The following is a 22,936-nucleotide window of genomic DNA, read 5'->3' on the forward strand; positions in this document are numbered from 1 at the left end:
TTAATACTCCTAAGATTTTCTTTATTTTATTTAAGAAATGAAAAAACATTTATTTTAGAACAGATGATTACTATGGTAGATTTCACCACAAAATAATTCTGGGTTATAAAACTCCTGCGTTAATTTTTATATCCTAGTTTCCAAAATTCATTAAAGAACTAATTTGTTATCCTAATTTATAGTTATCACATTTTTTGAAAGCTACATAAGAGTACCATTTATTTCCGTAAAATATCCAACAAAAAATACTGACCATTTTAGCAGTTTAGAAGGCAAAAATATGGCTAACAATTTTGAAACATTTTAAATCTTGAAGAGGATTTATTGGCTAGAAGGTAACACCTCTAACTTTCCTGTTTGGAGACTGGTCACATTAAAATGACATACTAATTTTTAAAAAGGTCTCAAAACATTCCTTGGTTCTTATGAAAACTGGAAGTAGATGAAATTTGTTTTGGTTATGAGCTAACATTTAAAAATACTCTTTCAATGCAAGTAAATTTAGATATATATTTGAATCTAAGATGAAAATCAATCTGAGTTGTCAGAGAATGAGTTAAGAATCTCTAGTCAGAAAGTGACAGCTCAGTCCCTGGATCATAAATCAAGCTGTGATGAGGGGATATGCACACATGAGAGAATGGAGGGCTGATGATAATCCTATACAACCCAGTTTTCCTCTTGGCCTTATGAAAGATCAGCATTTTTCAACAGCAAAGAAAAGTAGCTCTATGTTGACTGATGTATTGGGATTTGGTTATTATTTAGGGTGCTGTAAGGCATGACACTCAGACAAAATAGTCCTGAAATTCTATGCAGTATAGTCTGTTAAATATTAAATCACAGTCTTGCATCCTTCTTTGGTACTGTCCACAGACCAAGACAGAGAGGAGTAATGAAAAGACCACTGAACCCGGACTTGGCAAGTAATGATAGGACCTTGAACAAGTCACTAACTCCCTGGGCCTCCACTGCTTGTCTACATAATTAAGGAATTACAAGAGATGATTTCTAAGTCTCAGCTGGCCCTCAAATTGATTACTCATTCAAACATATTCTACTGCTCCAAATAAGATAAAATTTTGCCCCCTTCATGAAAAAGTGAAGCAGCTCCATCAATAAACATTTTCACAAAATTCTACACAGTTATTTTCGGTTTATGACCACGTTGTTGTTTACTGCTTTTTTCAACACTGAAGAGAATAGTTAAATTTAAATCAATACTGTCACTAATTCTACTTTAAAAAATTATTACCCAGCACCTCCATCCAACACTGAGAATAGAGATGACAAATGGTTCTAGGGCACAGTTTACAAAATTGAATTCATATCACCCACAACTTTAAATGCCATTTAAGACTTTTGAGTTAATCCGTAAAGTTTACAGCTAGCAGCTTTCTTGATGCCCGTGGCCTGGAATAAGTATCCAAACGTAGACTGGGAGTTAAAGTTCTTTGAAATCATCACATTGTGTCTTCTTCTCTCCCTGCACTGGATGAATCTCCCTGGTTCCTGGGGTCACTTTGTGTCACTTCATGTTGAGAAGGGAGATCACCCTTTACATTTGTCTAATGTTTAGCGTATTCTTAACCTCACACCCAAAGAACATTAACCAGTACTGTCACATGGAAGGGGAATTCAATTACTTTTACTATTACAGCATCTTATGCCCTCTTTTTTTTTTTTCTGTTGCTTTGTCTTCCTTACTAGATGATTTTCCTTCCTTTACTCGATAATTTTCATTTCTACTGAGTCCCCCAATGTCTTACAACTTAATTCGCTAAATTTAGCTTCTCTTTATTTTATACCTTTAATACAAAAGAAAAATCTGTTAATAAAAATTCTTTTTGATTATTTTTTAGAAAAATCCCTTCTTTGAGTATGTGCAAAATAATGAAAATTCAACCTATACCAAATCACCAAGATATATAACCCAAGGAATAGAGGGTCAATCCTAGGTTCCTATAATCTCTCATGGGAACTTTCAGTGAGTTCCAACTGCTTTTTCTGACTCCTGTCTGTTCTTCAATTACAGCATCTTCCATAATCACTTTTTAAAAATACTGCCTTTGAATAATCTCCAATATCTTTAGTGGGATACATAAAATCCGTCATAAGCTGACCTTAGGAACTTTCTAGGAACATTTCATAGTCACTTCCCAGACAATCTTCTTATATTCTAGTCACTCCTTGATGGGGAACTTTCATATTTCTTATTTCAATTTTGCTATCGCTTAATTCATGACTTTTCAGGTCTCTTGGTTTTGATGTTATCTCTTTTATCATGAGCAATGGATGCAGGGGTTTAAATACCTTCAGTATTTGTGAATATTTACAAACTAAGTTCCAGGATTACATGACAGAAACGTGATGATTCTAAAGTGAATCCCTGTCACAAAGCAGCTAAGAATAGATTCCCTGAGTTGCTGGCAAAATACCTATTTTTCTTGCTGTGTATTTATTGTAAAATTCTAAATTTAAAAACATCCAGAGCTATATTAATCATGAATCATGCACAGGGCTGCATTAATTAAGAGTTTGGAATGAACTACAGCACTGTATCAAGAGGCAGCTGAATACCTTCGTAATACCTGTCTCATTATGGCAGATAATGATTTTCTAGCACAGTGATTCCCAAACTTCAACAGCATCAGAATCACATGGAGGGCCTGTGACAAAACAGGTTGCTGAGCCGTGATCCCAGGATTTGTAATGGAGTAGTAGGTCTTGGTTGGAAGCCCAGGGTTTTACAATTCTAATAATTACTGTTTACAAATTAAAAAGTAAGAATTTCAATGTATTACTGTTTATATACATACATATATAGCTATATGTGACTATAGTTTAATACATGCAGTTTTATATATACTACACACACATACACACATATATTTATACATGTTAGACTGCATTGTTAACAGAATGAATAAAAATAACCTGCAAACTCAGACTGCTCAGAAAACTGAGTACACTGTCCCCCTCAATGTTTTCCTTCCTCTGTCCCATGTAAAGGGGATGATTTCAGCAACTTCCAAGAAATCTGAGATAATGCATTGATAGTTTTTCTTCATATACCACTTCCTGAGTAAAGTGAGCATTCTGAGTAGAAAAAAAAAAACTGATGGTAATCAATGAGCTATTAAGGTTGCAGAAATATTTCACGTGGTTTGTCTTGTAAATGCTATAACCTTTCACTGTTCTCAGGTCCGATGGCTATCATTTGGGACATGGGACTTATTTAGAAAGTGTTTTACACCAAATTTTTTACAGGCCAAATTTCATTTCTTTTTTTTTAATCTTCCAAAAAACATTAACCACTAGAGAATAATAAACGTAAAGGTCAAAACCATTAATTCATGAAATTAAAAAAAAAAAGGAGAAAAGTAAATAAGCAAAATTTTTGTGAAAAATATTTTTATAAATTCCTACCAAAATTCTTGACTTATACTTAATGGAATGACAGAATAGAAACTTGTCTCTATTGGAATACATGTTACATTTATAAGCTGTATTCAAACGAAAACTTAGAAGCTTGAAAATGCAGAGTTTATTCTAAGTATATTCTTAAAAATATTAAGGGAACTAGACATTTCTTAGCAATACAGAAACTGATATCCAGTCTGCCATATACTACTTTGCACATGTATCAACAAGTTTAATGTCAAATGAGTATGAAAGCCATTCTTTTTTAATTTAATAACCATACTTTTGGCTACTTTGATTTTAATAATTATTCCTTTTAGATCAGAAAGTACATTCATTTGATGTTGCATAAATTAAAAATGTTTGGTATCAGAAAGTTATTATTTTTTAGAAATGCTATCAATACAAGAAACCACTAAAAGTAAAACTTTGCATTTGATTTGAAATGTTTTAAATGCTACTTTAAAAATAAATATGAAATGATCATAATGAATTTATGAAATAGTTAAATACTCAAATTAGAAATGAAAATTATTTAAATATATCTTAGCTTTTCACATAACTTTATAGTTACTGCATGTTATGTAAGAATCATGTAGCACAAATTTATGATTAAAGGTGAAATGAGTAAAATCCATCCAAATATGTTTCAAGTCTCCTCTACTTTAACTCCCACAAAGCTATATATCAAAGTAAAAGGAGCAAAGTATATTACATGTCATATTTTAAAATTATAATCCAATCCCCAAAATATAAACAAATGCTGTTTTGATGCAGAGAGAAGCACTCACATAGAAATATACATTAGCAGTGGAAAATATTTTCTGTTTTTTCAGCACTAACAAAAATTGTTAAAACAAATACAATGTTTTAATTTTATAAATTAAATGTTGCTAGAATAATTCTACCTTTACTGATTTCTACCACTTATCCACTTCCTTCTTTTATAGTGTGTTTTGTTTCAAGGAAAGGTTCAAAAAAACCTGTAAAACTTTGTCATGTTTTTCTAATTTGATCATACATCCTTCCTTGAAAGCTCAGCACAATAGGGTGAAAGTGACATATTTAAAACGTAGCATTGTTCATTTTAGGCAGAAAAATTTCAAATGACCAAGAATCACATATCACATATGTCAAAAAATTTGATTTTTCCTGGGTCAACTATTCAGCATATGAAGCAGAATTTGGACTGTGACTCATAAAGGCAGCATCCCAGGTGGTTACTGCTAACACCCAGTTGTCAAAATATTCTTCCTACATTTCAGACACCATTCACAAAGTGAAAGCTAGAAATCCACTACTTAAGATTTTTGAATCCAGACTTCACAAACAGCAATAATTCCACTATTGAAGGCAAATTATACCATACTTGAGACTTGTTTTACAGAGTATTTTTATTATTTGCATTACTCTCTATGATTCATTCAATTCTAAACATTTCTTGTTTTAGTTAAATAGAATTTATTTGCAGGATTCTGGCTTTGTATCCTTAGACAACAATCTATATAATTTTCAACACAGAGCTATCTTTAGCTATTTTTCTTTTTCAGTTAACTTCCAATTCATAGGCTGGTAGTATTTTCTAAATATATTTAACAAAATAGCTCTGCTAGTATAGAAAATAACATATATAATATAGACATAGATATACATCTATACATTTATATCTTATATGTGTATATTTGTATAATATATATGTACAAGTACATATATAATATATACACTATAGTATGTATATATATTATAATTTTACTTAACTTTATGCCATTAAAAAGACAATGAAGTTATTAACAGACACCATTTAAAATAAGAGACTAGAATTAATCAAATTTTTCTCAACAAATGCAAAATCAATGTTTGTTTAGTTAACCTTGCTTATTTTGGAAAGCTTTTATTCATTTATTTCAGTAATTTTAATTTATGGACAAACATTCCAAGAACTTTAAATGAGAATAAAAGAGAGAATTTCATGAAATGAAAATTGGTCTCAAAGAGCTTCCAGTTTCCAAACTGAGATAAATATCAATGAAATAATTGTAGTAATATGTCATTACAAGCTGTGAAGATACATCAAAGAACAAGTAGATGAGCTTAACAGGTGTTATGTACTAGTCTGGGGGGTGGCAAAGGGTGGTATGTAAGAGTTAGAAGGTCTTCCTGAAGAAGAAATGTTAATATTTTGAAGAAATTCTAATCACGTAACAATTTAAAATAAATAAATTGGACACCCAACTACCTTATTTTAATTATTTCCATTCAGAATGTGGTTCAAGAGTATATTCAAACTTTACTCTGTGCCGATTCAATGAAATAACAGTCATGTGCTGTCAAAGGCAATATTTTGGGCTCTTAATTGAGAAGAGGTGTTTGCTGGCATCTCAGGCAGTATCAGTTTTCCTTCTCCAAAATTCAGCTCCAAGACACTTGCATCAAAGTGTAGACTGAGATTTAAGGAGACACAGTGAATTTAGCAAAAGATTTTGGATTAGAATGGGAAAACCTCAAAACTCATCTAAGAATAGGAAATGACATTTGTATAGCTCTTTCACATACATTAGCATATACACATACACATACTCATAGATATATAGAAACGTATCATTTGCTCAAATGTCATTTACTCTAAAGTGTATAGAAATTACTATTATCCCTTGTTTGAAAGTGAGAATAAATGTTAATAAGGGTTAACTGGCCTGTGTAAGATCTTACAGCAATAAATGGTAAAGCCAGAATTCAAATGCAGAATGCAAATTCTAAACGATGTGCTTTATGTGCCTTTTCTATATTACTGTTCTACCTGTTATCTATGACAGCACACTAAAGCACAAAAAACATAACCTGGGAAAATACAAGTAACACTGGAGGAAGGAATTATGGACTGCCATGGCCTCGATTTGGAAATTAGGATATTTGACCAGGAGATTAAGCATTGTATTCTATCAGGATGCCTTTAACCGGAAAGTATGAGAAATTCAAAAAGAATGGCTTAAACAAGGACCACGTATTGTTTCATGTAACTCAGTGGTTCTAAGATGTCAGAGTTCCAGGCTTGTCACTCTAATGCTCACTGGACTCTGCCTTTCTGGCCATGAAGGGAGAGCAGGTGCTCCAGACTCAGACACTGGGCCACCCCTGGGTAAATCCAGTGGCACAGAGCACCGGGCCTCTCCCTATCTATTTTTATCAGAAGGAAACCCTTCCCAGGAGTCACTGGAATTCTGCTCCAGTCTCATTAGCTTTACTTCCTCTTGACTAAACCAATTGCTGGCTAAATGACTCTAATGATCATGATTTGCTCTCAGATGAATCAATATCCCCCCAGCCACACACACACACACACACACCAAGTGGCAGAGGAGCCATTTCCCAGGAACACATGGGAGGTGGACATCTGAACGATTTCAGTGTTCCACCAGCAAGGAGAAGCCAGGGAACAGACAGTGGGTGAGCAACCAGTGGGCCTCTATTTGCCAGAAGAGTGTTTTTTTTTATTTAAGTGCATTATCACTGCTAAGACACCAATAAATAGCTAAGGAAACATTTAGGGAAAAAATGGTTAAAAGAGTTGAAAAGAGGGAGGGGTGTTAGGAATTTTTTAAACAATCTTAATTGCTGATTTTAAGACTTCTCATTTCGGACTATGCTTTCTCTACCCTCTGTCTCCCAACCCTCTTTTAATCCCCTTCTCCTTGAGTTTCTCTAACTGAGTCAAGGTTCTTGATTCCTCAGTACTACCTAACCAGCATATCAAGACTATCCTAAGTGAGAACTATGGCGCCAACCTCCCTCTAACCCCTTCTCAGTAATGATGCGTAGACTAAGAAAGCTTCCTGATAGACTGACATCGTCAGTCAATCAAGCATTTAAGTACTTGTCATGTGTAAACCAAGGACACTTTCTAGGTTGTAACCAACAATATATATGGACTTTGATATGTGTTGATTGTTCTCTAAATCAAAGGATATTTAAACTATCGGATTATTTACTAGAATTTCTGAAGATAAGTAAGCTCAGAATTCAAGTATTACAATTCATAGTTTATAGGGCCAGAGAAGGAAATTGCTTACCTACTTTACTAAAGTGAACACACTTAGTACCAGAAAATATCCAAGTCAAATAAAAGTCTTTTATTGAAAAACGAATTGCTGTTCATGACCCCGCGCCCCCACTAATTTCAGTTTTCAAATTTGATGTTGCTTTCATGAAATGCATTTCATGAAATTCATTTAGAGAAAATCAAAGCTGAATTAAACTTCCCCAGAGATAGAAATACTCCTCCCAAGAAAGCTGCATAGGTTAACTGTAAACTTTTATGTGTGAATATATCTCCAGGAAAAAGGGTAAATAGAAATAAAAAAGAACATTCATGAAGGAATGGGTCACTCTTGACAATTTTCCCCAAATATATTAATTTAATATAGCTCAGCTGATAGAATCATTCCATGAAAGATCCATTTCAAATTTGGAATGAATCATTTGTCTATTTTTAAAAATTTCTATTTGAAAAGATCTGGAATTTAGAGCTTTTGATAGGATAACGGCTGGAATTTAGAGAAGTTGCTGACAGTCTCTAAGGTCTCTTTAGTGACCATAGCTCCTGATGGAGCACCATTCTTCATCCCCAAGTAAGGGTTTCTCAACCTGGGCACTGTCATTCTGGACCAGATCACTGTTTGTTGTAGGAGGCTGCCCTGTTCTTTGCAAAATGTTCATTAGCAGGACCCCTGGACTTCCACACTAGATGCCAGTGGTGCCCTGTCAGCCGACTTGTGACAACCAGTGCATCTCCAGACAAATATCCCCACGGGGCAAAATCAAAACTGCCTCCCACTAACCCCCACATCACATTGAGAACCATTGCCCTAAATCAAAAGAGCAGGGTTTTCCATGCTTGTGACAACATAAATGGACCTTGAGAGCACTATGCTAAGTCAAATAAGCCAGACAGAGAAAGACAAATACTGTATGGTATTATGTATATATGGCATCTTAAAAAAAAAAAAGTGAAACCCATAGAAACAGAGAATAGAAAAGTGGTAGCCAGAGGGTAGAGGTGGAGGAAATAGGGAGAAGTAGCTAAAAGGGTATAAACCTTCAGCTGTAGGATGAATAAGGCCTGAGGATCTAATGAATAGCATGGTGACTATAGCTGATAACACTGCACCACAAAATTGAAATTTATTAAAAGAGTAGAATTTAAATGTTCTCATCCAAAAACAAAATGAAGAAGAGAAGAGAGTGGTGGGATTTTCAGTGAATCAATAGGATGTGACATTATTATAATTTTTACAATTTTTCCTCCAAAGTTTATATTTATATTTTAGTTAACCTACAAACAGATGCACCTTTACTTATTATGGCTGCTTAATTAAAACAATGACTAATTCAAAGTTGCTCCCAGATATCACATCATTGTTTTTATGGAAAAGCCTGGTCATAGATACCACAACTGATTTAACTGTCTATTCCCTTTAAAACCAAAACAAGCACAAAATTTCTCTATCCTTGCCAAATTGAACGTGGCAATAACAATAATTAATTGAACCTAAAGGCACAATTATGCAAGCAAAGATGGTAACTCTCAAACTTAAATTGATTATAGAGCTTTCACTCAAGAATATCACCAGTTTCTCAAAAAATGAATATTAATGTAGCATTTTCTAAATTAGTGCTACTTACTTCCTCATGGACATTATGGTTAACATAATATAGGTGGAAGATTTAAAGGAAAAATACAGTACAAGTCACCCCAGGACAATAATTCACACGCCTGATTTTTCTTTTTTTTTTTTTAATCTTCAGAGGTTTAAGGTATTATAAATGTCATAATTCCTTGGGGAGATGTTTGTTCTCCCTACTAGCTTTAATGATGAGCTTGGAGAGCTTGGCCAGCTGCTTTAGGCCATTTAATGCATCTGAAATAGTGAAGTCACAGCCACAGGAAGATGAACCAGGAAAGCAATGAAGAGGAGGCCGGAGTGCCTGGGGTCAGCTCTCTAAGGCCAAAGGTGAAACTGAAACTGTTCGTGAGAAAAATCATAAGCAATTTCTACAAGAAAGGGGGAAGGAAATCGGGAGAGACATGGGAAAAGTTAAGAGGCAAGTTACTCTGAGGAGCGTTTCTTAAATTTAATGTGCTTAGGAATCACCTGGGGACCGTGTTAAGCTACAGATTCTGATTCAGAACGTCTGGGGTGGAGCCTGAGAGTCTGCATTTCTATGAATCTCCTAGGTGTTGACATCGCTGGTTGGTGCACGTACACACTGCTGGTTGGGGCACAGATAGCATTAAGTTGACGGAGGTAAATAGAATTCATTCCTTCTAGCTATGTTTGTGGATTCGCGCTTACTTTTGGTCAATCTACTAGATTCAAAAAACAATTCAAGGGTTCTAGAATAGGGTGTGGCAGGGTTCTAGAACACACCCCCTTCCAACATTTTTATGGAAGTAAGTGTTAACTTCGTTCATCACAAAATCTATGAAGCTTACAGGGTAAATGAATTCATTTCCCCACATTTTCAACAAGTACAAATGTATTTTCTTTATACCTTTTTAAAAGGAATATATGAGGTAGACTGCTGCTTTTATACACAGGTTTATTTACTGTTTAAAAAGAGAATATAGAAATAGGTAAAATGTCAGTATGGTTTTCACTTTTCATATCTCCTTAGGCAGCAAGTTTCTATGATATGTTATCTGGTGAAGTAATGAAAAACTCATATTTCTAAAATCAAACTTAAAAGTCAGATTTGAGTTTTGGATGATGAGTTTTAAATGAGTTTTCCAGCTTGACCCTGAGTTTCAACTCACTTGTTATGACTACCCAGGATGTGCTTTTATCCTAGGCATTTGATTCTTTTTACACCTATGGGAAAACCAAATCCTGGCTTACTTCATACTCTCCCCTTCTAAGCAACTAACCAAGGCCTGATTATGTGATAGGTTTTGACATCGTGTCAGTGTCAAGGTGTACCAGGAAGAGAAGCAGATACAAAGATGACAGATAGATGAAGTATCCTTGATGCAAAACATCCGTCAGTGAAGTAGAAGCCGGTAGTACCGTAAAAATTAGGATGTTTAGGCACAAAAATCTAAAGACTGACCACCAGTACTAAGTAGAAGTAATTATAACCCTTTAAAAGGATTGCATAGAAAGAAAGGGAATGTACACATTTATTTCTATCACAGATATTTCTAAACAGCACTTTGCATTTTCCACAGGCTATCCTTGGAAACACAAAAAGATATGTTTAGGCATTTTTATACAATATTGTAGGAACAAGAAGTTTCCAAATGTATGACCCACTTTTTTCTGAAAAAAGAAAAGGAAAATGTTCTTACACAAAGGCTTACCATAAACATTCAGGTCCCAAAATGTCATACACATACCTTAGTAATCTGGGTCTGGCTTGATAAAGTATTAAAGGTATACAAAAAGCTTAGAATTTAAAGATAGCTGTATTTTTCCTAAATAAAACTTCCAGTTTTAAACTGATCCAGACAAGTTGCAGATATTTTAAGCAAAGAAATTTAGGCAACACAGGTTTATACTCTTGACAAATACATCCCTCATTACTTAACAACCAACACCACAGTCGATTTTAAGGCTACAACTCTGGAGGTAACCATCTCCAAATACATACTTTCCATATTACTTAAAATTTAGAGTATCTTCTCAATTCACCTATTCTGACTGTATCACAAAAAAAGTTAGATGATCACACTTAGATAATCTGCATAAAGCTAGTAACACTTAAACTTTAGTTCATTCAAGCAATTGGTACATTCAGAAGGGAACAAAAAACTTCAAAATTGTCAATAGTTTCACTGAACACAAATATTAAGCATGTATTGAATACAATGATGAGCATAACTTGTCAGAATTACAGGAATTCCTGTTCCCAGTAATTCCTCCTGCTCTCTGAGAGAGGCAGTGGACAGTGTTCCTGTCAATAGTTGACCAGACTCACCCCATGTGATGGGTAGGAGATCCAGCCCAGCTCCCCTTGAATTGTTTTTGAATCCAGTAGATTGACTAAAAGAAAACACAAATACACACATACAGTTAAAAAGAATGCATCCTATTTATCTCTGTCAAGTTAATGCTGTCTACTGTTGATATAATTATATCAACACATTCAAAACACATGATTGCTCATTCTCATTATATGTGAATGATGAGTATAAGAACAGAGTCACAAAGAAAAGCAACCACAGAGAAAGTTAAAGGATAGAAAGTTTCTGCAGCTTTTTAAACTATTTATGTTTGTTTATAAATATATCATATATTCAATATATTGACAGAATAACTACAGGTTTAAAGAAGACACAGTAAAACTACAAAATAGGAAATATTCATGGGAAGAGGAAATCAAAATAACTGCAAAGACCACTAAATTTGATAAAAAAGACATTTCACTATAAATGAGTTACATATGCTTCCACAATGAATCATATTTCTGTTTGTACATGTCTGATATGGCATCTTCTTATTGTCTCTGGCCAATACCAAACATATTATTCTGTAATATGTATTTTTTCAATACTATATAAATTGTGTACTTAAGTGTAACAAACAAAATGCTTAGCTACCAGTTTGAGGAGAAATTAAAGCAAGACTATGTATTATAGCATGGCCTGTGTAAGGCTTTACTTATTTAGAGAAGGTATTGTTACCCAAAATCTTTAACGATTTTATTCAGAACTTTGTGCTAGTTATTAAAAACTCTGATGAATAATAAAATATAACAAGAATGTGTTTTGAGTATACTATTAAAAGAAAAGGCAAATGATTTATTTTCAACACAGAGAATACTAAGTTCTCATGGATTAGAAATTAAAATATAAACCAATACTTTAAGTTTAATTAATAACAAGGGTTTCATGTTGATTGTCAATCTGTTAAATAATGGAAACTATGGTTTTACCACATCCTTCTTCTAAAGTAGAAAACAATCCCACAACTGATTAATGGAAGATGTAGAGGAAGTCTACATAAAACACGCAAGGATTGCTAATATGAAACAGAACAGGTGAATCAATAAATATAAAAGGACACAGTCATTTTGAAGGGTTCCATATATTCACAAATCAAAACATAATGCTAATACATGCAAAGCATAACATGTCCACGTGTTGTCAATAAAGTGTTTCCTGATGCATGAAAAGCATTACCTTTTCTTTAATCATCCCAATTAGTTTCTTACAAAGGAAACATTAATCTTAAAAAAATGTTAAGAAAAAAATTATGTTTGATAGGTATTAGAAGTCTAAATTTCCAAGCACTGCTTTTTAAGAGAAGATATTTGGTTAGCTGGTGAGATGATAAATACACTAGGTGAGTATAAGAAAGTTCCTAACCATTAAGATAAAAAAGATAAAATTCTCAAAGTTAAATTCTCTGTTTTGCTGGTTAAATGGAAAAAAAAAAACACATAAACTTAACCTATTCCACTGGAATTCCTTAATGATCAACGATTTTTTTCTTACAATAAATTAATCCCAATGAGAAGTAATCATATTTAGAGAAAAGGAGAAGGTAGTTGCTGCATGGATTACACAGTGTAATTTCCAAAATGGAATTATTTCCTAGGATATCAGTTTGGAACTTAACAGTATGCTTAATAACATTGAAATTATGTCTGAAAAAATGATGTTTAAAAAAAGCCTCTACCAATTAATGTTACAGATAATATGTCAGATTAAATAATGTTGGAAATTTTTGGAAAATATGAGAATTCATCCTCACCTTTAAACTATGTTACCAACATTCATTCTCATAAATTCATACCCAATTCATTTGTTGGTTCTATCACAGTCATAGGTTGGTTTCTCTGAGTTCACACAGGATTTGCATAGTAGAATTTACAGTGCCCACATTCATAAATCAGATTATATTGGTGACGCCTTTAGGGGTTTAAATGATTCAATGTTTTTTGTGTAGTAATAACTGAATACATACTAAATGATGAATATATGTCACTCCACATGCTAAGACAAACGGATGATTTAACTTCAATATTAATAACCAAAGGAAAAAAGTGTTTGAGGCAAGGAAGATATGACTATTGTCTCCATTTAGTAAATTACTCATTGGAATGTAGGTTGTTAACTGAAGAACTATAGTCTTAAGTTTGCTCTGATGATCATGATGAGGGGAAAGGCCTGGATTAGTCACATCAGCATTTGTTTTCTGCTCAAAGGAGAAACGCTGAACCAAAAAGAATTGCATCGCACTGTCAATTAAAATAAGTGTAATAGATTAATTAAATTTATTGCATTTACTCAGAAATTGAATTTTTAGTGCACTCCATTTAGCATGAATGAGGAAAACACAATTAGCAGCATTACTCATGATTCTGATTCTGCTGTCTATCAAACATAATTATGTCTGCCCTGGTTATCCCACAGCATTGCTGTGATGATTACATCATATAAACGTCCTGAAAGCCACCATGAGTTTATAGCATCTTCTACAGATTCAGTGTTCTTGTAAACTTAAAATATAAACTAACAACAGTTTCATTTTGGTTTCTGAATTGTATTTAAAATCAACCATCAGTATATGACCTAATAGAGAAGAACCATGGACATAAACCTCTTTTTTAAAGCACTTATTTTGTGTTTACAAGGTGCCTTTTGTTTACAGCCAAATAAGAACAATACAAGCTAAGAATTCTAGCCACTTTAAAGTCAATGACTGCTAGGCTGGAACTTCCCAGCATACAAACCTCAAGTCTCCTGTGATCTGTTGTACAGCAATCTGAGTGTAGCGTAATTGAGATAAGAAGAGAAAGTTAATGGCATTTGAAAGTCAGCCTGCTCTGAGTGGTTTCTCTGGATCCATCGACTAAATCTAACCTTGCAATACAATGTCTTAAACCCCACACTAATACAGGCAAGCACCTTAGTTACTAATGCTTTCCTGTCCCCAAAAGGACACAGACCCGATCATAGCCGTTTAGGGTAGTGCCACTATTCAAATGCCAGAGCATACAGAATTGTGATGTACAGATATTATATTGCAGTCTGAGTTTCAATGACAATTGGCAACACGGAAAGTTTGTTTTAATTGCTGAAAATTTTGAGTTGACAAATTTTATGAATTTTAACAAAAAAAGAGTTGGGAAATTATTCTTAAGGGTAAGGTGGGACAATATAGGTGGTTTAATTCTTTAATGCCTGCCTCATGCTAGGAGGGCCAAAGATACAAACTGTCTCTCGCCAGATTTCATGTTCTAATGGTGAAATTTCCAAATATTTTTGGTTTGTAGTGAAAAATATGTCATTTCATTAATTTCAGGATGTTTTCTATTCAAAGAGCAATGTAGCATATATGAACTTATAGTGATTTAAAATTGGACACATTTTTAAGTGTTAGAACTCCATTTAAGTTAAGATATAAATAGGAGCTTTTTTGGCAAAAAAAAAAATCACTGTCGCACGTCTATTATGGATACAATTCTGGATGTCTTTCACGTGCTTTACTCTGTCTAGTCTCACTGTTTTTGAATAGAAAAGAAAATGCATAAATAGGTGAAGGGGGATACATTCATGAAAACAGGAAGGGAATCCTTTCTCAGTCTCCCTGAGCTGGCTTTCAGGGGGGCATAAATCACGATTTGCTGGTCAAAAGGATGTGTGGTGACTGATGGGAATTAGAAGGTGTGGGATGAAGTTAAGGCATAAGAACCAAGCATAGGGTAACCTGGCTCCAATCTGCTGTCAGTGCTTCTGGAAAGAAGGAAGCCTTTCTGTCATTCCTGCCACTGATCTGCACTGTCACTTTTCCCTCTTGGCTGAACTGTGGATTTAAGATGCTCAGGAATCTTGCTCTCCCTTTCCTGACTATTCTTTATCTAAACAGAGAGACACAATCAAATGTCTACTGCTTTGCTCATGGGCACTGATGATGTCATGAAGAATTCTCTGTGCCAAGAATTTACACCGCCTTCCCTTCTTACCAATAAGAATGCGTTAAAAGTTTTTAAAGGACTCAGTCATCAAAATAAGATTTGGAAACAAATATTCCCAGTTAGAAAGGACAGATTAAAAACCTTAGGTATGGATTTATGGAGTTTTAAAGAATCATTAACACATCAAGATTGTTTTCCAGAGCATTTCAAAATTCTGATTCATGGAGGCTATCTGTTCACTTGAAATATTCACATCTTACAGATTAAGTGCTGCAAATATACAGACAGTACTGAAACAATCTTTTAAATTAAATGCCACACTTTTTTGCTCAACTGGAAGATCGTTTTAATCATTTAATAACATATCTATACTTCGTGGTAATACTATAGTTGCATTTTATGAAATCACAGTTATAAAAAATCATCAAATAATCATTTTAAGGTGAACAGTAGGGTTTAACAGCTAAAAAATTCCAAACTTGTAATAACTGACATGCTTTCCTGTAAAACCTTCAGGTATAAGGTGCTTTTATTGCTAATTTCAAATAACTATGAAACCACTACAGCAGAAAACAAACTCATCCTTTGATTACGTCTAGTTTTTACTAAAAAATAATGGCATTTCCTTTCCTGTTCATAGCATCACTGTAATTGTTTCAGCCACATTTCTTGTACACTACTTATCTTTATCATTTTCATCACTTTCTGTAATGATGAAAAGAGTACCTTTGCTCTAGGTTACAGACAGCAGAAGAGTACTTTAATCTGCTCCTAGGTTATACTTAAATGTCACAAATAGAAGAAAATGATACAGGAAGTAATCAGTTTTGTTTTCAGTGTCCTAATTTTCTGTGTAGTACTCTGGTCAACCGTAACATGGAATCAAGAAATAAAGATGTCTTTTCTGATAGAAGTCCACCAAAGCTCAACTTTTCATTTTTACTGTACATACTTGTGTATGGCACTGAGAAAAAATTTAGAGAAGTCAAAGCTTTATTAATGTACTTATCTATTCCAACATAACTTTCATCTATCGTGATTACATAGTCTTAGCTTAACAGCTCTTCTGGGCTTCCTATTTGTATTTATTTCTACCTAAACATATATAAAACATTTCTGTAATAGATCTAGTTAGTATTGTATTTCATAGACAAAAAATTATAAAAATGTTTTTAGACCATGAATGAAGTCAACTATAATTTCTTAATTGTGTGCAAATAAAACTTCCTATAAACTTAAATTTTATAGGCATTTTCTGTCATAGAAATCTTAATTTGTGATAATTTCTCTATCAAATAACCGACAAAAATAATTATGTAAAAATGTTTTAAAAGCTCTGTAGTGCTAGACACTTCTGGGAAAAACCTCTTGTCCCATGGTATCTTAATGGCTTATTTATGGGATGTAAGCAGATTTCTGGACAAGGTGATATACTGTCAACTTATTCTTTCTTATTAGCTTTTCCTCCTGGGCAATAATTTTGGAATAACTTCTACACAGGTCCTAATTAAAGAAGAAACCATAATTAGCTGCTGCATCTCAATCTCTGCCGACAGCAAGAATTCCTTGGAATCAAAACACACAGTCACACAGTAAGACATCTGTGTACTCCTGACTAGGGTAGTTCAAGGAAATAACAGAAACATAGATCAGAATTCCACTTGAAACCTGGACACTTTAGTAAATGTTAATCATGTGTTGTTTCTAAAGTGTTAAATTTTTCTTTTCTTTTTTTCTTTTTAATCAGAGAACTCTAAAGATCACTCTGCTCTTCATCTATTACAGAGAAAATAGCTATTAAAATATCTCCGGGGAATGTGTTCTTATAACAAGATAACTCTTTCACATAAATGAGTAGGAATGTCCTACTGTCAGTAAAGTTTTATTACATTAACAACCTCGGCTTTGATAACAGTCCCTAGAATAGCAGGTCTCTTTGTTTCTGTGCATTGTCAAACTCTACCATGAATCATTCAGACAAGTGAAATGTGTTTCCCAAAATGTTAAGTTACTAAAGGTAGAACATTAATGATTAAGTAAACATTGTACTTTTTTGACACATTTTTGCTTTTTGAAGTGTTCTAGAAATAACAGAAGACCTTGTTTCTTTCTAATTTGAAAAGACTTTTTCTGACAGATTGAAAAGTGAAAAATGAAAATATATCATTCAGTTTGAAATGATATAAATAATCCTCAAGGCAAATAGGTGCCCAAACTTTAGCATATACAATTTGCCTTCACACCATAAATATTTTTTATCACATCAAAAACTCTTGATCATCGACCTTTGACTACTCAGTGTAAGTTATCTGTTTAGTTGGGGACTGACCCAATAGCTATGAAAATGGAAAAGAATAAGCAGGTGGACTACAGAACAATTCTAATGTAGTATTTCTTTTCTAAATAAAAATGTGCCTGGAAGTCCCTTGGATATAAGGTTTCAAATTTTAACATAGGGAACAAAAAGTATAGTCATGAAATTAAGTTTCAATTTAGAAATATTCTTTGGACATTTTAATGTCACAAAACATTTTTCTTTCAATTTTAAAATAAGCCCAGTGTAGAATAAATTGGTTTAAATATCTGGAAAATTAAAATCAGGATTTAGCTTTGACTTCATCATTTTCTAGAGGATAACTACGTCTGGACTTTATGTCATACATCATGACTGTTGCTACAGACGTAGATACACATACACATATAAACAAACTCTTCAAGGTATAAATATTGTTCTCTATAAAGGATCTAGTGAAGTGCCACACGCTTATCAGTTTAATTAAAAACTCTAGCCCTTACTTTCCATCTTGGGAGCACAGTGTCAATGGAAAGTATCAAACTATTAGTGCTGGTGATGGTCAGGAAACTTCATTTATCACTGCAAGAGAACTAGAATTCAGACAAATTTCAATGTGTTTTCTTTGGTAATGTAGTCATAATATAAACAGCACCTAGAGAAGCTTCTATTTTGGGTGTTTCTGTTTTGATATTCAACCGTGTACATTTCCAGTACACACTTGTGTACATAAATGTGCTCACACAGAATTTATATCACACTTAGATACATGCTTATTAAAATAGCTATTTCGGAATGTTCAGTTCTTTCAAAAATGCTTTTTACTTGTAAATGCATTTATTATGCATTCATTCAAACTTTTTTAAAGTTTTCTCAGCATATGTAGTTAAAAAAATCCGGGTTATAATCATCCTTATCACATGAAATTAGGCAAATCATTTAATCTCTTCCCCTTGTTTTTATTAACTTATTGTTGTCATTATGAACTTTATCTTTTAAAAAAATCTTCCCTATATTGCAGAGACTCTGCTTTAGGAAGCTAATCTTCCCCCAAAAATCCATGTTGTATTTTCTGGTAATTTTCATCAATGTTAGTTTTTTTACAGAAGTATTCATTGTGAAGTCATCTGTCTTAAGTTGTTATCTTCAAGGGCATTCAACATATCATTTCCCGTAACTTTCTTTTCCAAAATCCAGTAACTAATCCTCAGGTGTGCACTGTTTGGTAAATAAACAAATGCAAAAAGAAAATTACTTTAATATGAAAAATGAGTTAATTTCTTCTTAATTCTTTTTAGTGGGTTTTAAATTTATGCTTTTGAAATTAAATGTAGGGCTCTAAAGCTTTCATTAGGGTTAGGGTAGTAAACCTACCACAAACCTGGCAAAATGTAAAATACAATATTCTGAGTTTCCAACGGGTAACCCTTGGAAAGGAAAATTTAAAGGGATACTAATTTTATATAGCTTTAGGCTTATTCTTCTCTAAATCTATATAGTTTTTTTAAAAGATATTAAAACATTTATAATTGTCTTGGACACTACTTATAAACAAAAGTAAGAAAAAGTGTCCTTATTCAATGCACAAATGTTTAAGTAAAGGAAAATAGTTGTACATCAAAGTATAGAGACTATCATTGTAAACTAGATGCACCTAACTTGTTTATTCAGATAAAATACATATAATTATGCTTGGAAATCAAAAAAAGGATTATCAAAGCATTACAATTTCAGATCAGAAATGTCAAGAAAATCATAATAAAATCTCTGATTTTAGCTTTTTTGAGTTATTTTATGTAAATGAGTATTAACTGATCTGTGATAAACTAGATAGTAAAAGCAAACCAAGAGAAAAATGCAACCCTCTTGTAGTCTGCCTCTGAAAGTTTTTCAAGATTTGGCAACGCCTGTATTTGATGGAGCTTATTTACTTAATAAAAGAATAACAACCCAATCTAATTTCTATGTATAGTTTCTGTGATGATGCCAGTTCTTTTTATTCTGTTAAAATGCAAAATAGTTTTGGCATATTGAAGGAAAAAAATCACAATTTGGATATAACTCTAACTTGATACCATCTTTGAATATTATCAGTGATCAGGGGGTCCAGTGGGGAAAATTAATAAGATTAGGCAGTGACAAATACTTTAACAAATTACTGGGGTTTTTTTTATCACTAATTTGTAATTCAGAAAAGCAGACTTTTACTCCATCTTCATTTCAAAAGGTAAATATTCATCTATAAAATGTTGGCCACAGTGTGGGAATGTCAGTTTTGTAAGGGGACAATACTATGGATCACACACACACACAGCATTGCAAACAGACTTTTCCTCATCATGTTCTGCTGACCCAAACAATCTACATGGAAGCTATGGCAAATCAGCTTCCCAGCCTGTTTTTCTCAGTGTGAAGATTGTTATCATAGGCGATTAAAAAATGTATCCTTCTAAGATCTATAGACTTTTTATTAATTTCTAAATTAGATTTGAAAAACAGGAAATAAAGTACATGTTGACTACTAAAGAGCTGTTCTCTGTTTCTCTTACTCATCCCTGAGGTTGATAGAGAATGCGTAAACTTCATATTGACTGGAAACCAACCAACTTTATCCCTGGCAAAAAGTAAATTTTAAAGCCTCATATTTTATCAAGGGAGGAGGTGGGGGGTGGGTTTTTTTTTTTTTTACTGGACCTCTGCTGAGTTTATTAATCTATCTTTCTTAACTATTATTTGAAAGATGATAAATTAACATCCACTGAATGACTATATAGAAAATCCAAGGTGAAACCACGGTAAGCAATATCAAATAGACTTACCAGCAATAAAATTAACCTCGGCTTCTCCCTTTATTCCAGTCCCCACCATATAATGTGTCAAGAATTTTGGTCTTATAGAAAGAGGCAACTCATTTTGGAGACTTTAAAGTCAAGTTTACAGTTTCTTGATTTGAGAGAGTTCTGCAAAGTCGTATGTGAATTAAAAAAATAAATAAATAGTAGGGAAAATAGTTGTTGACTCTAATCCTTCAGGAGCAAGAAAAGTTTATTGCTAAGCCTCCACTTTTGCTTATGGAAAGTGTGCCAATAGCTTGAGTGGTTGGCTAACTCGCTGTGAACCTAAAGGATAATATGTTTGAAAATTTCTTTTTTCTCATGTTCCAGTGAAGAAAGCAAGATACTAAAAGCAGCTTTCTGATTTGAAAGCCTGATGTCATCAATATGCTATTTTTGCTCTTTGCCAGGTTAACAGAATTTATGGCAGCAATTAATGCAAAACATATGTGCTGAAATACCCACATGAAAAATATAATTGCCCCAACTTAATTTGCCACCTTTCAAAACCCTGTTTTAGCTACCTTTTCTCAATGCCTCCACTTAAATAGAGTACAAGTGTTTTTATGAAAGAAGAGATAAATCTTTATAACTTATTTTCTCATCTTAAGTAATTTATAAATTATCTTTTAAGAAGGGGAAAGTTTCCACAGAAATTAAAGTCTACTTTTTAGGCCAAGTTCTATTTCTCCCCATGACTGACCTCTATGATAACTCCAAAAGTCAATTAACGCTTTGTTTTTATTATACAAAACTGAAAAATCACATCCAGGTTATACTGACAATTGCCTCACAGTCTCTGGGTATGGAGTTCTTGGCAAAATCTTTCCAGGGAAAGGAAAGGAGTGTCTGAGTGTCAGGAAAGGAAGACAGAGGTAGAGTATGTGGAGAAAACACATCACAGATCACATCAATCTCCTATCCCTCTGTCCACATCAAATGCTCTTAGTCCCCAGCCCATGCAGATAATCATAACTTATGAGGGTAAATACTGCAGATTCAAAGTACTCTTTGAAGTACGTTTTTGAAAGTACTTTGAAGTCTGATTTGAGTACTCCAGTACTCTGAGTTTTTCTAAGTTTTTCTTGCAAGTCACAAAACAAATTAGTACAGGCACTAGGATTAAGACTAAGAAGCTAGTGCTTTTCCTGAATAGAAGGGTATCTCCTAATATACAGGCATTCGTGTACAGGAGAAAACATGTAAGGTTAAAATCAAAGGACAAAGACAGGAGAAGGCCTGGCTCACTTAATACTGTGTGTGATGAGTGTACTTAGTTTCCTCGGTGGTAAATGGGAGACGTCATAAAACTTATTTTAGGGCTGCTTTAAGAGATCAAATGAGGTCCAGTAAGTAGTGCACCAGTGGAACTCTGTACAACTGTTATCTCAATATTGGGCATGACACTGAGGCCACAGTTAGTCTTGGAATCCCCTGGTCTCAGCAATTTTATCTTCTATGGAGACCGCTAAGGATACATCAGCAACCATAGAAACAGCACCATCCAACTACTAACCTACCTCGTTATCCCCACTCCCAGAAACCCTTCTTGGCCCACTCCAGGTTTACTCCCAAAATCAGAAAAGGGAACATTCTATTTTAATAAAAACGATGCCAATCAAATATTGGGCTGTGGGGAAAGACAGACAACTTTCAATTGTGCACGGGGTGGTGGGAGGTGGGGGTCTATGGAACATGCCGTTAGCTCTCACAAGTGGCCTAACAGGTGGCGCTGGTAGGTGGTTGTAAAGGAAACTGAAAAAAAAATTCCTCATTTTCGACTACAGACTGAAAAAGGAGACTTTCTGAAAATTCAAGAAATAGCAAAAGGGGCTGGTGAAGCAGCAGCTAGCAAGACAACTGGACGCCTCAGGCTCGTCTCAGGCCCTCCCGTGCGTCTCAACCTAGCCGGCCGGCACGAGGCGCTTTCCCAACACTGCAGGGGCTCCTGGGAACCCTGCAGAACCCTGTCCTGCACCTGTCACCTGCTGGGCCCGGTACAGACAAGGAAAGAGACCGCGCCAACTCCGGGCGCCAGGCTGCAAAGGCTGACAGCGCTGAGGGGCCGGGGTTGTGGGGGGAGGGGGTGTCTCAGAGCTCGGGTCAAAGTCTGTTGTGAAAGTCAGGACCTGCCCGGCCCGTCCGAGCCGCTGCGCTCTCCGGGCGGGACCCACCTCCAGGTCAGCGGAGTCCAGGTGGGTGAGGAGGCCGCCGGTCTCGGAGCGCCGGCAGCCCCGCGGCAGCAGGCAGAGGGCGCACGTTTGCCTCTCGCCCGCCCCGCCCCGCCTCCGCCCGGCGCTCGTTTCCGCGCAACTTGGCGCCCTCGCGCTCGCCTGACCCCAGCCCCCGCCCCGGCCGAGAGCGTCCGGCGCCGTCCGCCCGGGGGAAGTCGGCCGCCGAGGGGGCTCCGCGCGCGCCCGCCGCTCGCCGCCCCCGGGAGGTCGCGCCCGCTCGCAGCGCTCGGGCAGCG

The 22,936-nt window shown here is 34.8% G+C and overlaps 1 protein-coding gene across 3 annotated transcripts in view; it reads right to left on the reverse strand.

The window, feature by feature from the left end:
• The window catches only part of EPHA3 (EPH receptor A3), a 331,506-nt gene that overhangs the window by 301,563 nt on the left and 7,007 nt on the right, over positions 1 to 22,936 (reverse strand). For 2 of the 3 annotated variants that reach the window (XM_006215602.3, XM_072966934.1), the window contains exon 2: positions 11,395 to 11,459. In XM_006215602.3, the coding sequence (XP_006215664.1) occupies positions 11,395 to 11,459 (65 nt within the window). Of the gene's footprint in view, positions 1 to 11,394; positions 11,460 to 22,640; positions 22,728 to 22,936 lie in introns of those variants that run through there. The other variant, XM_072966918.1, reaches the window with a different exon arrangement.

Source organism: Vicugna pacos, chromosome 1 (assembly GCF_048564905.1).
Source record: "Vicugna pacos chromosome 1, VicPac4, whole genome shotgun sequence".
NCBI classification, from domain to species: Eukaryota; Metazoa; Chordata; class Mammalia; order Artiodactyla; family Camelidae; genus Vicugna; species Vicugna pacos.